Raw genomic sequence first — 17,188 nt, 5'->3', positions numbered from 1 at the left:
TGAAATAACGTGAAATAGTAAGTTTACAAATTAAGTCGGCATGTTATTGTGAACTTTTTAGCCATATTTATTGTCATTTACGATATTAATGCTATAGAACTTTTCTCTTATTCTATGAATGCTGTGTATCACATTTAGAGATTTTCATATTTTTACAGTTTTGTTTAACAACTCGTTGTGTCGAAATACATTTTGAAAATCTTAACATGTGCTCATGCAGATTAATTGTCCTGTATTTGTTATCTGAAAGTATTTTCTGACGATCTTGATGACTCATGAAATGAGTACATCACTCTGATTTGTTTCATGTTATGATGATTGCATGTAGGCCCGACTCTCAAGTAGTGGTGGGCATCAGAATGCGGCGTTCGAACCTGAAAGCGATGAATACATGGAGCCCGTAATGATAGACGATCAACAGACTCGAACACAGGTATGTTTGGGAATGTTTGTCAATATTGATTCTTTGTTTAAACTTTGATGCATTTAATATGTAAGGATATCAATATCTGTAATGGTTTTATTTTTCTGTAAAACTGAACCTTTCAGCATTATAATCTTTCTAATTTAGTGGTTTGAATCACAAAGCTACAGATAAAGGCTGCGTCCTAAAATGTAATGCTATTCCATGCTTGAGAATTGGTTTTATATAAAAAGATTAAACAAAGTTTGATCGGTTACTCGATCAAAGTTCTAGGACTGTGATATGGCATACACATTCTCTAGAAATGAATTCTTATAATTACGCCCACTTTTGGAGGGATTACCAAAAACAAAATTAGGGGTATTGAAATTATTGCAGAAAGTTGTTAATAATTTATTTTTATCTATGTACAGTTTTCTATATCGTTATAATATAATGTATTTTTGATCTTATACTTATTGTGAAAGCCAAAATTATATGTATGCATACGTTATATGACCAATACAATAATCTTGAATCTTAACTGATAATTGGTTTTAATATCAAAGTAAAAAATGAATATGAAAAGGCCAAAAAAAAATTCATTAAAATTGCCATTTGCCTTTCTTTGCATCTCTTTATCTTAATTTCGTTATTTTAGATTAATGGAACACAAAATGGAGGAAGAGACAATGCTGGTTTTCAGTACGACGAACCCGCTGTTCTTCAGGTTAATAGTGACACAAATGGCAACATGGGACTGGACAATCCACATTTATACCAGGACCTTAAACCTAATGGAAATTCAAACTCTAAAGCCTCCCAAAAGAACGGACACATGCCAAGAGGCAAAGCATATGTATACGATGGACCGGGTGGTGCACATGGCCTAGGAACTGAGACTGGCCAAGAAGTGCATGAGTACGAGTATGGATTCAATCGGCAAGAATCGTACAAGTACAAGGGACAAACAGAACAGGAGAGAACTAATAACAAGAAAAATGAATCCCACTGCTGTAGGATATTTGCTGTGGTTATTGCCATTTTGATACTACTTATCATAGGAGCAATCATCTATGTCGTCTTTGAGTTTGTAGGTAGGGGAAAAAGTTGATTGATTGATTTTCATTTTCTCATTTTATCAGTGCTACACACAATAATAGAATTGGACTGAATGATTAAGTAGCTATTCACAGAGGCCAAATTCTTGAACTAAATTAGCTTTTAACATTATGCCTGTAAATTTATGATTGAATATCAAACGATTATTCCACATTCGCACACTGGTCATGATATCTGTTTCAAGAAAATAACCGAAATGATATTGGTATGGTTGACATTTTAATCGAATTGAGTGCTTATCCGCGTTCTACAAATAGCTGAATATATAGGATTTTTATTGTTAAAGTAGACATGTAATTCTTTTTTTTCTTATTTGCAGTAAATAAACCAGATAATGTCACAACAACACAATTGCCACGTGAGTCAATAACGCAATTTTTTAACTTTCTTTCTCTCTTAATTCAATGGATTTAAAGTAATTCCAGATCGACCGTGTCGGCTGTGGACAGTGGCCGATGGAAAGATTGATCTATGATTAATATGATTATTATATGATTAGTATGCGACTCAACGATGAAACATATGAAATCCAAACTAGATCGATAATTCAACTGGACAGTAATCTATTCAGATCCTGATTTATTTGAAGTCTCTGTGATTTAAAGTGTTCATTTAACCCGCCTTTCTTGTTGCTGTTATACTTATTGCTTCTGTCATCATTATGATCATTATTGTCATTATTATTATTGCTATTATTATTATTGTTATTATTATCATTGCAGTTTTTATTGTTCTTGTTGCTATTACCGAATTATATTATTGTTATTATCGTGGAAATTATCATTATTTTTATGATTTTCATTAAGATTGTCATAATTATATCTGTTTAATAATCACCAACATCTTTATCATAAGTAGAGGACAGTAGTAGTAGTAGTAGTAGTAGTAGTAGTAGTAGTAGTAGTAATAGGAGCAGTTGTCGTATATAGAAAATAACGATTTATCATTTAATTACTTTCTTTATCAAAACTGATCATGCAATATATTGCAGTGCTCGTTGTATTCCGTTAAACGTATGGTGACGTAATTTCATTGTCTCATTTTTTTTGTTAAACAGAGACCACGGCGTTGCCACCCGTCCAAAGTTGTAAGTATCGTTTTTTACATTCGTTTTCTCCTAGCTCCTTCTCCGTCTTCTTCTTCTTCTACTTCTTGTTGTTCTTCTTTTTCTTCTTTTTCTTCTTCTTTTTCTTCTTCTTCTTCTTCTACTTTTTGTTGTTGTTGTTGTTGTTCTTCTTCTTCTACTTCTTGTTGTTGTTCTTCTTTTTCATCTTCTTCTCCTTCTTCTTCTTTTTCTCCTCCTCCTTCTTCTACTTCTTCTCCCTTTTCCTCCTCTCCTCCTTTTTTTCTTATTCTCCTCCTTCTTATTGTTTCTTCTTCTTCTTCTTCTTTTTTTTCTTCTTCTTCTTCTTCTCCTCCTCCTCCTCCACCTTCTTCTTCTTCAATCTTCTTATCTTTCTTCTCCCTCCTCTTCTTCTTCTTCTTCTTCTTCTTCTTCTTCTTCTTCTTCTCCTCCTCCTCCTTCTTCTTCGTCGTCTTCTTCCTCTTCTTCTTCTTCTTCTCCTTCTGGCGTGATCGACATTTAAACATTCATATAAGTCAGATAAGTTAGGACCTGTTTCTCAGGAAGTCATTCATTTTCATTGAACACGAAGAGCATGTAAAATCAGAATCCAATCGTGGTATCGATGAATATAATAATGAAGGTAATATTATTTTCATTTTTCTGATACATTCCCCCCTGGAATGAATAAATAAACACTTTTAAAGAATATTATAGACTTTCTTAAAATCGGATCCTTGTGTAATTCTGAATTTGTATCTCTAACTAGATCTTGTCACTACGTCAGCAGTCGCCACGTTAGATTTAACGTATACTCCATCTCTGTCCGATCCGAGTACTACAGAATATCAAGAGCTGGAAGCCAACTTTACTTCTTTGGTAAGTTTCCATTCAACTGTATTTCTCTCATGATCACGATGACAAGACAGGTGAGTTAGAAGGTGTACAGATCAATATTTTCTACAAAAAAACATAACAAAAATTAATGAAGTTCGTAAGTCATCCTTAAAGGGGTTTTATTTTTTTAAGTCAATTTAAAAACACCTTCATATGGATCACTTTTGAGTGATGTAGCTGTAATGGCAGCATAATTATGGAGAGCCTTCCTACAAGCTCTGAAATGCGATTCTGATAGATCAAGAAAAGCACACTTAAAACATGATTTAGAATATAAACGTCTATATATCTAATCACTTACAACAATGGGAGAACATTTCCTTTTTCTGTAGCATTTGTGATATCATGTGCACTTTTATCTCCTTTATATGGTTTAGAATTGAATAAATCAATCAAACCATTGATAATCATGAAATGTAGATAATGCATCTACATCGAAATATGCAATAAAAACAACAAAAAATAAGAGCGGTAATATTTAAGACCACAGTCGTTTATCTCAATCAACATATTTACGACACTGTATTTAGCCATGCTATTTCACGATTTCATCTTCCATATTGCATCGGGCCTATATATCCTACCATGATCATCAGATTTTCTCATAATAAGACTTTGACGTATTCGATTTATGTGCCTTTCTAAGAACTGAATATTAATGTTAATTATATGGTTATTATTATGAATAATATAAATATGATTCTACATACAACAAAGTAGTTTGCTTTTAAGTATGTGGGTTGCGATCACAACTTCACAAGAATCCACGGCAGTATATCTACGTCAGTATGGTTGCAAGAGTATATAGGCCAAACTAAAATCCAAATGTGAAGTCCTAAACCGCAGTCTGTTTTTTTATGATTATCCAAGCGGGTGAAATAAAAGTTTTTTTTGTATAATTCACATTAAAAATACTTGACATACCTAACAAAACAAGCACTGCTTTGAGTAAAAGTAAATACCATTATTGTTACGACAAGTGCCCCACTGTTTGCACACCTTATATCAATGTTTACTTGACTTTATATAATAATAATCACGTGAGAAATATACACAAAATTTATAAAGGGGAATGCATTGTGATCCATATGCTGTGTGTGTGAAACCTCTGACGTAATAACACTAATATACTCGACTGGAATGATTATTTACCAATTGTCGGGAGGTAGTTTACTCGACAATACCATGTAAGGAAATCAATTATTATAATCCAGTATGCAGTACCATACAGTGCCATAACATTTGCTCCGGCGACAGTTGCTCTGATGGAAAATATGCATGTTGAGCCAAACATAAAACCATACCTTCAAAATTAAGTAAACCATAATTCTTATCTGTACAATATCTTGCAACCATAAAATCTAATATAACTTTAACTCTAACCCTATGCCCTCTGAAATAAGAACCGAACAAAATAATTTCGCAGAAGAATATGTCGAGTCACCGTCAGGGTTTGTCTTTCCGAATACTGACTTAAAATATCAGTTATATGAATATTATACACGAATTGTACTATCTGAACTGTACTTTTTTGATATTTTGTGTGGTGAATATTATATATTTTTCAACTAGATGTTTAAAATGTTATTTATCGTCATTTAAAAGAAATTAGAATATCAGCATGAGAACGAAATATGCACACGCAACAAAATAAGTTTATTGTGCATCTTGGTAGATCGAGGCACATCGAGCTTATTTAAATTTGTCTTCTGTACATGTATAATATTGTGTGTAATGTATTACATGCATTTTGCATTCGATTATATGATTTGTGGAGAAATATTGAATACAGACTTTCTTTTAAAAAATCTCCTTACAAGATATTCATTCTATTATTCGTATTTTTGGACAATGTGAAATGTTTTTTTGTTTTTGTGTTTTATATATTTTGGCATCGAAAATTAAGTGAAATGAATTCCTTAAAACAACATACTCATATTTTCCTTAACTTACAAAACATTTATTTCATAAATCATCTTTTTTGCTAACAGATGGAAACAGCTTTGCGGGATGCAAAGACGTCTGAAGTATCATATGAGGAAGTAATCGTAATTAGTTTCAGGTATGGATCTCATAGCACCAGAATTGTAACGAGGAAAAACATCTTTAAGGGTCTCAGATTCTTATAAGTTACACTGTTCTCGGAATTCGTGCGACCGAATAGAACGAATTAACCTTTTGAATGATTACTTGCTTATTTCTGGCAGGTAAAATGAGTATGCGTCATGGCATAAACATAGGCGGATCCAGCTTTTGGCGAAAGGGGGGGGGCGCACTACCGAGCGGCGCACATATTTTTGCACTTCACCGGCGCCATAAAATAAAATGTTGAAAAAGGGGTAAAGTCTGACCCTGTCAAATGCTCTTTTCAAAAAGTAGGATTTCCAGTCATGCCATTTTGCATGACCACACGCAGATAATATTTCAGGGGGGGGGGGGGCAAGACTCGAAAATTTTGTGCACATCTCACATTTGCACATTTTTCATAGTTTTCATGAAATGTTAAGGGGAAAAAAATTGTTTTTCACAACAGCAGATCGCGAATGTGCCCCCCCCCCCCTTCCCCCTTGCTGCGTACGACCATTCCCTGAAGTCCACTTCATATCTCATTATAACAGAAAATATACATCAATTTAAACATATAATCTCTCTAAAACATATATAGAGAGAGATTGAAAAACTTATTAAAGAAAGAAACAAGCAAAAAGTAACACAAGATTATGCATGTTATGTGCGATTTCAAAATCTCGTTATTAACCCTTTTATTGCGATGAGGCCAATACTTTTGTATATTAATAGAGATACAAGTTTCTTTTTTACTATATGTATATACATGTATATATATACACAGGGGCGTCGATCCTTTTTTTAAGATTTGGGGGGCAAAATCATGAATCAACTTTCCAAAGGCGCTCGATATCACACAAAACAAACAAACTCACACAAACACACACACACATATGCATATATATATATATATATATATTTATATGACTCATGAGATAGAAACACATATCTCACCAACAAATTAATGCGAGCGCGAAGCGCGAGCTGAAATTTTTTAGTATACTGACCTGAAAACAGGAAAAAGGTGCCTGTTTAGGACTGTTTGTAGTAACTCATGAGGAGGATACATATCTCACTACACAGATAATGCGAGTGCCGAGGGCGAGCTGAAATTTCTTTATATTCTGACCAGAAAGCTTGATATTCAATGCATTTTTGGTACCAATGATTAAGATGGGTATCTAAAAAAACAATAGATGCTAGCGCGAAGCGCGAGCTTAAAATTTTGATATTTAGATCTGAAAAAATGACAGTTTAATGGACGTTTGTAATAAAGAACAAGATTATATCCAGCAAAAGATTATTGCAAATCGAAGCGGGAGTTCTTTTGACGTTTAGTCCTGAAAAAGGGACATTCTATTCACCTATTTAATCATGAAAAGTATGGGGTTTTGCTACAGAAATGATGCGAGCGCGAAGCGCGAGCTGAAAATTTTTATATTCCAATCTGAGAAGCGGATAATAATTAAGCACGATTTTAAATAAAGAACGAGTTGTGTAGCTCAATCTCAATATACGACTGGTTGCGTAATTATACACTCCCGGTACTAGCAACGGGTTTTAACAAAGTTTTGGGCTAAAATATCGAATCATCTTCATAAAACACTATATAGAAGCTGTCTTAAACTAAAGGCCATAGAGGTGGCACAATGTGGAATGTGTAAAGAAGAAAAGTGACTGACCTTCTTTTTATTAAAGCATTGGAAAATAAGATCAAAATTAAAGGATTTGCTCTACGCTTTTGTATGATTCTGGGATTTTTAAAATAAATTAAAGATTTCATGACATCTGTCATTCTGTGGGCAACTGCCCCGCCCCAGTCCACTCTGTAAGGGCATGCGATAAGCTTTGTTATGACCATTCAACAATAAAATGTATAACCAGCTAGGTGCCGCTGATCATTCTTGACCGGCGCCGATCTAGATTTGGTTGGCAATAGGCCCTTCTTCATTATTCTACCGGCGCCTATTTATTGGAACCAGGGGACGCTGATTATTCTTGACCGGCGCCGATTTAGAACAAGTAGTGCTGATTATTTTTACCGACGTCACGTAAGATTCAGGCAGCGGCAATTCATAATTGGATGGCGCCGATTTAGAACCAGGAGGCGCCGATTATTCTTGACTGGCGCCGATTTTTAACCAGGTGGTGCTGATTATTCTTGTCCGGCGCCGATTTAGATTTAGGTGGAGCTGATTATTCTTGATCGGCGCCGATTTATAACCAGATGGCGGTGATTATTCTTGACCAGCCCCGATTTAGATATAGGTGGCGCTGATTATCCTTGATCGGCGCCGGTTACGAACTCAGGCAGCGCCGATTTTTCTTAACCGGCGCCGATTTATAACCAGATGGCGCCGTTTATTCTTGCCCGGCGCCGAATTAGATTTAGGTGGAGCTGATTATTCTTGATCGGCGCCGGTTAAGACTCTGGCAGCGCCGATTTATAACTAGATGGCGCTGATTATTCTTGTCCGCGCGGCCCCGATTTAGATTTAGGTGGCGCTGATTATCCTTGATCGGCGCCGGTTAAGAACTCAGGCAGCGTCAATTTGTCTGTACCGGCGCCGATTTATAACCAGATGGCGCCGATTATTTTTATCTGGTGCCGATTTAGATTTAGGTGGCACAGATTATCCTTGATCGGCGCCGGTTAAGACTCTGGCAGTGCCGATTTTTCTCGACTGGCGCCGATCTATAACCAAATGGCGCTGATTATTCTTGTCCGGCGCCGATTTAGATTAAGGTGGTGCTGATTATTCTTGATTGGCGCCAGTTATATGCAGGCAGCGCACTGCTGATTATTTTTAACCGGCGAAGTTGTTGGGAAAAGGGTAGTTAAAAGAAAAGATAAGGAAGATGATATGATTGTGCTTTGCTGGGGGATAGTCTTTCCTTACTGTTGCTAAAATTTTATCAGTGTATAATTTTTTCAAGCGGCGCCTTTTCTTTTCTTTTCTTTCCTTTATTTTTTCAAGCAGCGCCTTTTCTTTCTTTTACTTTTCTCTTATTTTTTTTTGAGCGGCGCCTTCGGCGCCGTCCAAATATTAGGGGGGGGGGGCGCGCGCCCCCTGCGCCACCCCCCTGGATCCGCCGCTGATAAAGGCCATAAAACGGAGGTTACATTATACCATCTTAATCGTTTTTAATTGTATTACGTACTCATGCAGATCTGCAGGTATATTTCATTAGCAATGTTATGCGTCATACTGAATTCAATAGGCTATAATATTTCGTTGTATTTTTTAAACTGATTTCTTAACTGAATCATAATCCTTTTGAAACGTTTTGATAAATAGGCAGTGAAGAATGCGCTCACGACACAAGCTTGTCAACGAACCAGTACTAAAAACAACACGGTTTATAATGCCTGTGTTAAGATAATTCGTGTCAGCATCTTCATTCTAAAATGAGATATAAAAGTAATTTTTCTAATTGGATTTAGGATGATAAAAAGCAATTATGTACAGATTACGCAAAAAATTCAGTAATTGAGAAACAAGTATCTGGAAAGCACATCCCTCATCTTTCCTTGTTATCTATAGTGGGATGTTGGCTATATCACGCATGTGTTTCAGCAGGCATAATTGAGCTAAATGCCTTAAAAGTTTTTTTTTCCGAAATGTAAGCCTGCTCAAGGACTTCTGTAAATTAATATTGTATCATCCTCTGAAATTCAGTAATTGAGAAACAAGTATCTGGAAAGCACATCCCTCATCTTTCTTTGTTATCTATAGTGGGATGTTGGCTACATCACGCATGTGTTTCAGCAGGCATAATTGAGCTAAATGCCTTAAAAGTGTTTTTTTTTTTCCGAAATGTAAGCCTGCTCAAGGACTTCTGTAAATGAATATTGTATCATCCTCTGATTTCTCTCACCCTTACCCAGCTCGGGAAGCGTCGTTGTAAACTTTGATATTCGGGCAAGCCACACTCAAAACTCTCTGCCCGGTGAGGCCGCGGAACAAGCCGCTATAAACGCGGTTGAGAACGAAGTATCTGCGGTTCTGACCGAAATTACCGAAGATAACTCGTCTGATCTACCGCTCATAAGCTTTGATATTACTGGCTCGGAAGCAGGTAATTTTTCTTATGTCATATGGTTTTATATGATTTTGATTAACTTGAACTGTGTTTATGTGATTGGAACGGTTTATGTTAGTTTAGAATCGTGTAAGGGGTAGGGATAAAGCTCCCCTTTCATGGATTGGGTTTTATTTGATCTTCCTCGATGGACTTAATAGTTTGATATAGTTTCATCTTTTATTTTAATGTTACTAGCATTTATTTGATTTTTTATCTGAATCAAAATGCTTCAATTCCATGTTATCTTCTTTTTGGTTCTTGTAAATAATCAGCAATGTTACGTGACGATACTGACCTGCGTTTATTCCCTAATAATTATGTCCTCCTCTTATTCAATAACGATTCCAATCCATTTTAATTTCTTTTAATTCAACAGATATCATCGTTACAACAACGGCTCAACAAACATCAGGTAAAATGACACACCATTTTTTTTTATAACGTTTATATTAGGAATAATCATGCCACAATTTCTATAATTTTGAACCAATTTATACTGAGTCGAATAGAAAAAAACTAAGAAAAATTCATAAATTTGATCATCAAAATAATTGAATCTAAATTATTCACAAATGGAATGCCTTCTTTTGCAACTATTTTTTAATAAACAGAGATTCCTTCGACACCTGAATCAATCACAACTCAGGAGCCTATTGGTAAATATTAACATTAACCTGTCTCATTCTTTGCCTAATACAGCATTGTGTTGTCTTATCACTTTCATTACGCTTTATCCATTTACATTATGAACCATAATTCATGTAGTTTTCTAACTTTCGTGTTTATGAACTTAATCTAATTATACGAAGATATGACGCTTATTAAAATACTAACGATCACCAACCTTTCTTACATATTAATTGATTAAATAAAAATAACACTGTGATTAGGCCTACTAGAGATCTCTAAGCAATAAGCTGTAGTTGCTTTCTGAGACATATTGGTAAATATAGTACTGATCTGACAGCTTTTTTAATCAATCTTCTATTTGACCCAAACAAATGAAATATGATTTTGAACTTGAAATAGATATCAAGTATATCAAATGAATAGCTGATAACCATCTCCTATACCATCTTCATATCTCGACAATTTGTGATGAAAAAGGATTTTCACGCTTTACCATCGTGGTCCAGTGCAAAACTCCCATAAATTTCAGAAGAGACAACCTCTGCCGTGACAACTCTTCAATCCACTTCCTCAATTCATTGCTGCAGTCCGTTTATAACCTCCACAGTCACAACCACAACAGAATCCTCTATATCTACTACCACGCCCTCCCAGACCACGCCCACCACAACTGCAATCCAGGAAACTTCAACTGCAGTGGTCACATCAAATGCTCCAATCACGTCTGTCAATCCTTCCCAGACCACGCCTACTTCTGCGACCATTCCTGTTTCAACAACATTTCCATCATCAGGTCTGATCTCATACGAGAATATATTTTTTGTTTGTTTGTTTTGCTTATCACATTCATTACAATTTATCCATTTACATTGTGAACCATAATTCATATAGTTTTTCTAACTTTTGTGTTTATAAACTTTACATAATTATACGAAGATCTGATGCTACTAACGATCACCAACCTGTCTCACACATTGATCAAATGAAAAGAAGATTTTGATTGGAAAAAAAACATCAGTATTAAAGTGGGCCTTTTATTTTTGGATATTGGTTGGTGGGGTTGAGGTATAATTTGACTTTAGCTTTATTTACCTTAAAAAAAATACATTGAAAAGTTCCATAATTTTTTTATATGTTCGACCATTTATTTCCCTTTACTTTTATTTACTTAAAGAACCAGGGGCGGCGGCGTGATTTGATTGAATTAAGGTAGTGAATAAAAGGGGAAGGAAAGAAAAATGAAAAGAAAGAGTAGAAGGGAAGGAAGAATATAGTGTATTAAAAGGTCAAGAGTCATGTATACTTATAAATCAATTGAGAGATTAATATGACGTCCTATTTCAATGGACCCTCCCCCTCCTCCTCATCAAAATATGTTAACGCCACTGGCGGATCCAGGGGGAGAGAGAGGCACAATTAAAATTTGTAATGTAAAAATGCCTTTAAAACAGAAGTGTGCTCCCCTTTCGAAAGTGAAGACCTTTTTTTTTTGCTTGTCAATTTTTTTCGTGGACGAAATCCCCTTAATTTTTGCTTGTCAACTTTTTCCTCGGGGAAAATGTGCCCCCCCCCCTTTCGAAAAATCCTGGATCCGCCCCTGGTTAACGCCGAAATATGATATTAATCTTGATATAGATATAAAATATCAAATAAATAGCTGATAACCATACCATCTTCATATCTCTACAATTTGTGATGAAAAAAATTAATCACGCCTTACCATCGTCAGTCCACAAAGTGGTCCAGTGCAAAACTCCCATGAATTTAAGAAGACACACCTTGAGGTAACGTCTGTCGCGACCACGCCCCAATGAATCCACTACCTCAATTCATTGCTGCAGTCCGTTTATAACCCTTACAGTCACAACCACAACAGACTCCTCTATATCTACTACCACGCCCTCCCAGACCACGCCCACCACAACTGCAATCCAGGAAACTTCAACTGCAGTGGTCACATCAAATGCTCCAATCACGTCTGTCAATCCTTCCCAGACCGCGCCCACTTCTGCGACCATTCCTGTTTCAACAACATTTCCATCCTCAGGTCTGATCTCATACGAGAATATATTTTTTGTTTGTTTGTTTTGCTTATCACATTCATTACACTTTATCCATTTACATTGTGAACCATAATTCATAGTTTTTTTTCTAACTTTTGTGTTTATAAACTTTACATAATTATACGAAGATCTGACGCTACTAACGATCACCAACCTTTCTCACACATTGATCAAATGAAAAGAAGTTTTCGATTGAAAAAAAAAAGTATTACAGTGGTCCTTTTATTTCTGGATATTGGTTGGTGGGGTTGAGGTATAATTTAACTAAAACTTTATTTACCTTTAAGAAAAATACACTGGGAAGTTCCATAATTTTTTTTGTATACGTTCGACCATTTATTTCCCTTCACTGTTATTTACTTTAAAAAAAAGGGCAGCGGTGTTAAGGGGGGGGGGCTATCATTGATTTGATTGAATTAAAGTAGTGAATAAAAGGGGAAGGAAAGAAAAATGAAAAGTAAGAGTAGAAGGGAAGGAAGAATATAGTGTATTAAAAGGTCAAGAGTCATGTATACTTATAAATCAATTGAGAGATTAATATGACGTCCTATTTAAATGGATCCTCCCTCTCCTCCTCATTAAAATATGTTAACGCCACTGATGGATCCAGGGGGTAAAGAGGCACACTTAAAATTTATAATGTAAAGATGCCATTAAAACAGAAGTGTGCTCCCCCTTTCGAAAGTGAAGACCTTTTTTTTTTTTGCTTGTCAATTTTTTTCGTGGACGAAATCCCCTTAATTTTTGGTTGAAACTTTTTTTTTTGCTTGTCAATTTTTTCCTCGGGGAAAATGTGCCCCCCCCCCCTTCGAAAAATCCTGGATCCGCCCCTGGTTAACGCCGAAATAAGATATTAATCTTGATATAGATATAAAATATCAAATAGCTTGCTGATAACCATACCATCTTCATATCTCTACAATTTTTTATGAAAGAAATTAATCACGCTTTACCATCGTCAGTCCACAAAGTGGTCCAGTGCAAAACTCCCATAAATTTAAGAAGACACACCTTGAGGTAACGTCTGTCGCGACCACGCCCCAATGAATCCACTACCATAATTCATTGCTGCAGTCCGTTTATAACCCTCACAGTCACAACCACAACAGACTCCTCTATATCTACTACCACGCCCTCCCAGACCACGCCCACCACAACTGCAATCCAGGAAACTTCAACTGCAGTGGTCACATCAAATGCTACAATCACGTCTGTCAATCCTTCCCAGACCACGCCCACTTCTGCGACCACTCCTGAGACCATTCCTGTTTCAACAACATTTCCATCCCCAGGTCTGATCTCATACGAGAATATATTTTTGGTTTTTTGCCTTTCTTTTTCTGTTTGAAAAGTTCTATTTTATTGAGTAATGATATAATAAAAAATAATAAAACAAAAATGCAAAGCAGGCTAAAAATGGTTTATTGTCATCACGTAATGTATATAATATGTTTTTTCTCCTCGTGCGTTCTATTCAAGTTAGCAAATATTTTGTATTACAATTGTTGTGCCCATAAAATGATTGCTCCAGGTAAATTGTTTGCCCGCTTTATACCAAATATAATCACTCAAACATTAATATTATTCATAACCTAATGCCGTTATCAATTGTTATCAATTGCTTCATAAACTAATATCGAAGCTTTCTAGGCACATTTAACTTAACATGGATATATCCTTTGGTGTTCAATAATTCTATAATCATGATAATCGCATGTCGGTTACTATAATTTACTTGGACGCAATAAAATAATCAAAACTAATTGGAATAAAAAATACAGATCTCACTAATTATCTTATCTCATAACCGTTTTAAAAACTTTCTTCTTCGAACATACGTATGTTCGATTTAAACGAATCTTTTGAAAGAAAACGTTATTGATAAGCAAATGCATATGCATCGTTCAAAGGCACACTAAAATTTTGCCTATTCAATGTACAATGGAAGTGAATCAGCTGGTATTTTGTATAACTAATCTCAAATAATAGTGTCCAGTGATGCATGTTCTTTGAAACGCTGATAAATCATACTTTCAAGTGATATAAATTTGACATTTATTACATCTTATAATGTACTACTGTTTTCAAATTATGATGTCAGTTGTGACGCCTTTCTAAAGATAGGACTCTGACCGTGTACAAGATACATTTCGTTGTTCTGAAGGGTTACGAGCTTATTCGTCATGAGTTTTTTGTTTCACAATTTTTAAATTTTATGATTCATGTTATTGCTATTGTGCTGCAATCATATTTATCATCATCATCATGACTATTACTATCATTATCATCATTATGCATTTAAAGCTTGCCAGCCTGATGAGATCCTATGTCCAGATGGCTTAGGGTGTGTGGGGTTCGATCAGATATGTGATGGCGTTCAACAATGTCTGGATGGATATGATGAACAATTGTGTACAGGTAAATAAAAGAAACGATTAAAAGATAGTTCAGTTTTATTCTACCATGTCCAACGCAATTTCAATCACTGAAAATCATCCCTGAAAGTATTCTGCTTGTAATTATCATTCCTAAATCACTAAGATTGATATTCAATCCACAAACAATGCAATATTAAATATTGATAAGGAATCATCGCAATAAAAATCCATCTGGTATCACTCAATATCATTTTAAAATAAACTCGATGTTTCCATAGTCTTAACTCATTGGAAAATTTTACGAATTGAAGTCAAATGAATTAAAATGCCAATGTTTACGATATAGCAACTGGACAGCGAAAAAAAGTATATGTTTATTATTATTATTAATATTTTAATGCATTCTGTAAATTGAAAATAAATGTATCGTGTTCATTTTCCAGGTGGTAATTGTAGCATCACTGAACTTCCTTGTCTGGATCAAACCGAATGTTATCCGATTGACAAACAATGTGATGGCGAATTTGATTGTACAGATGAATCGGATGAAGACTCCTGCTGTAAGTAATACACCAATAACTGTTTAGGTCAGATTACTTTCAGTTTATTACCGGTCAAGTACACCCCAGAAAATGTTTAATTTTAATCAATATAGAAAATCAAACAAGCATAACGCTGAAGATTTCATCAAAATCGGATGTAAAATAAGAAAGTAACGACAATTTGAATTTTCCCTTATTTTTCACAAAACAGTTATTTGCACAACTTAGTGACATGCAAATCAGAGAGTCGATGATATCACTCACTCACTATTTATTTTGTTTTTATTGTTTGAATTATACAATATTTCAATTTTTACAGATTTGACAAGGAGGGACAACGTGACTGAACCATGAAATGTTAAAACCATGGTAATACCACATGTTTAGGGAGGAATAAAATTTTGTTCCACAGGACAACGAGGAGAAAATTTGAATATTTCATATTTCATATAATAAAATACAAAAGAAATAGTGAGTGGGTGATGTCATCATTTGCATACCAACCAGGATGTAAATATAACTTTTTTAATTAAGCGAAATTTAAAAATGTCATTACTTTCTTATTTTATATCCAATTTAGATTAAATTTTCAGTGTTATGCTTGCTGGATTTTTCTCTTTTTATTCAAGTCAACTTTTTGTTGGGGTGGACTTGTCCATTAATGTAACTGTTTTTTAAGCATCAATTAAATAACAAAATGTAAACAATATCATATGTAAACAAATGTGCGAGGTTCTCAAAAGCAATGTAGATTTCGTTTAATAGATCGTGGATCCAAGTACGCGCAGTTCATTGTTTCATCAACCAACCTCGCACATTGATTTGTATTAAACAGGACTATTCGTGATTGGAAAAGAGATATTTCAGATTTACAAAAATCATGAAGAATGATCAAATTTGATTTAAAGTTTAAAAGATGCTGCATTTAGGCGAAATATATCAAAGATTGATTATTATCAACTTCCATTCATTTGGATCCATCATTATGCCGCCCAACCTCTATTCTAATGGATCCTTCTTACATTCTTCAAGTCAATTCATTATAATCATGATTTTATCTTGTTTTCTTCTATAGCATCTTGCCCTGAATCAACATGTTTTGATAGTGGATGTTATCCATTTAGTGGATACTGTGATGGTATTCCTGATTGTCTTGACCAATCTGATGAGCTATTCTGCAGCTGTAAGTTTATAGGAATATGACAGACGTGTAATTTCCACATAATAGTTTGTACTTAAATATTTTTAAAATGTATCTGTTTGGATGTCTTGTGTTTGATGCCATATAAATGCGCAGTGCCTATTTACCTAAAGTGTCTTCTACTAACTCATAGAAGGAGTAAAATCAATTAGAGCATAAGGTTTTTTTTTTAATAACTGTATTCTACAAGTATATCTATATATTAAAATTGGTTAATTCATGTAAAATAAGAAAAAAAAAGACCAGACAAATTACCCCGCCCCTCGATTATAACTCATTCTAAAGATGTTAAAATTCAGACCAGTGTATGTACAGGGGTATGTCTTAGAGCAGAAGCAATAAGAGGACGGGAGTAACGTGAGTTAATATCGTCTGTCGAGAAGCCAACAGAATGACGTCGGTCAGTAAACTTTCTTCGCACGTTTTTTCTTCCCTGTGATATTCAGCTTGTCCTATTGGTCAACTGGACTGTAATGATGGTGGGTGCTACGATCCATTAGGATATTGCGATGGTAATCAGGATTGTGACGATGGCTCCGATGAATTGTTCTGTTCAAGTAAGTTTTACTTAATGTCATACTCCATTTAAAATTCGTCAGTAATAGATTTAGAATCTTGTATACTTGTTCAATTAATTAGCACTTTTTTCTTCAGTGTCCCCAAATCATATTCCTTTCTGTAATTTTTAATTGATTATTGAAACTTTTGCAATTATTTGATGGGGGATTAATGGACA

General features: G+C 34.9%; 1 protein-coding gene across 9 annotated transcripts in view; it reads left to right on the top strand.

Annotated features, from left to right (window-relative positions):
- Positions 1-333: 333 nt before the first annotated feature.
- The window catches only part of LOC129256860 (atrial natriuretic peptide-converting enzyme-like), a 31,949-nt gene continuing 15,094 nt past the window's right edge, over positions 334-17,188 (top strand). Inside the window, exons 1-17 of one of the 9 annotated variants that reach the window (XM_064095135.1) lie at positions 334-433; positions 1,065-1,333; positions 1,364-1,500; positions 1,845-1,883; positions 2,583-2,612; positions 3,358-3,467; positions 5,477-5,547; positions 9,442-9,632; positions 10,015-10,050; positions 10,250-10,294; positions 10,876-11,061; positions 12,130-12,315; positions 13,426-13,623; positions 14,636-14,749; positions 15,153-15,269; positions 16,327-16,434; positions 16,899-17,009. In XM_064095135.1, the coding sequence (XP_063951205.1) occupies positions 392-433; positions 1,065-1,333; positions 1,364-1,500; positions 1,845-1,883; positions 2,583-2,612; positions 3,358-3,467; positions 5,477-5,547; positions 9,442-9,632; positions 10,015-10,050; positions 10,250-10,294; positions 10,876-11,061; positions 12,130-12,315; positions 13,426-13,623; positions 14,636-14,749; positions 15,153-15,269; positions 16,327-16,434; positions 16,899-17,009 (1,990 nt within the window). In that variant the 5' untranslated portion in view covers positions 334-391. Of the gene's footprint in view, positions 434-1,064; positions 1,501-1,844; positions 1,884-2,582; positions 2,613-3,357; positions 3,468-5,476; positions 5,548-9,441; positions 9,633-10,014; positions 10,051-10,249; positions 10,295-10,875; positions 11,062-12,129; positions 12,316-13,425; positions 13,624-14,635; positions 14,750-15,152; positions 15,270-16,326; positions 16,435-16,898; positions 17,010-17,188 lie in introns of all 9 variants that reach the window. The other 8 variants (XM_064095131.1, XM_064095140.1, XM_064095147.1 and 5 more) reach the window with 8 other exon arrangements.

This window comes from Lytechinus pictus, chromosome 1, assembly GCF_037042905.1.
Source record: "Lytechinus pictus isolate F3 Inbred chromosome 1, Lp3.0, whole genome shotgun sequence".
Lineage (NCBI taxonomy): Eukaryota > Metazoa > Echinodermata > Echinoidea > Temnopleuroida > Toxopneustidae > Lytechinus > Lytechinus pictus.
Note: the sequence above shows the minus strand (reverse complement) of the source record. Positions and strands in the feature narration are given on the sequence as shown.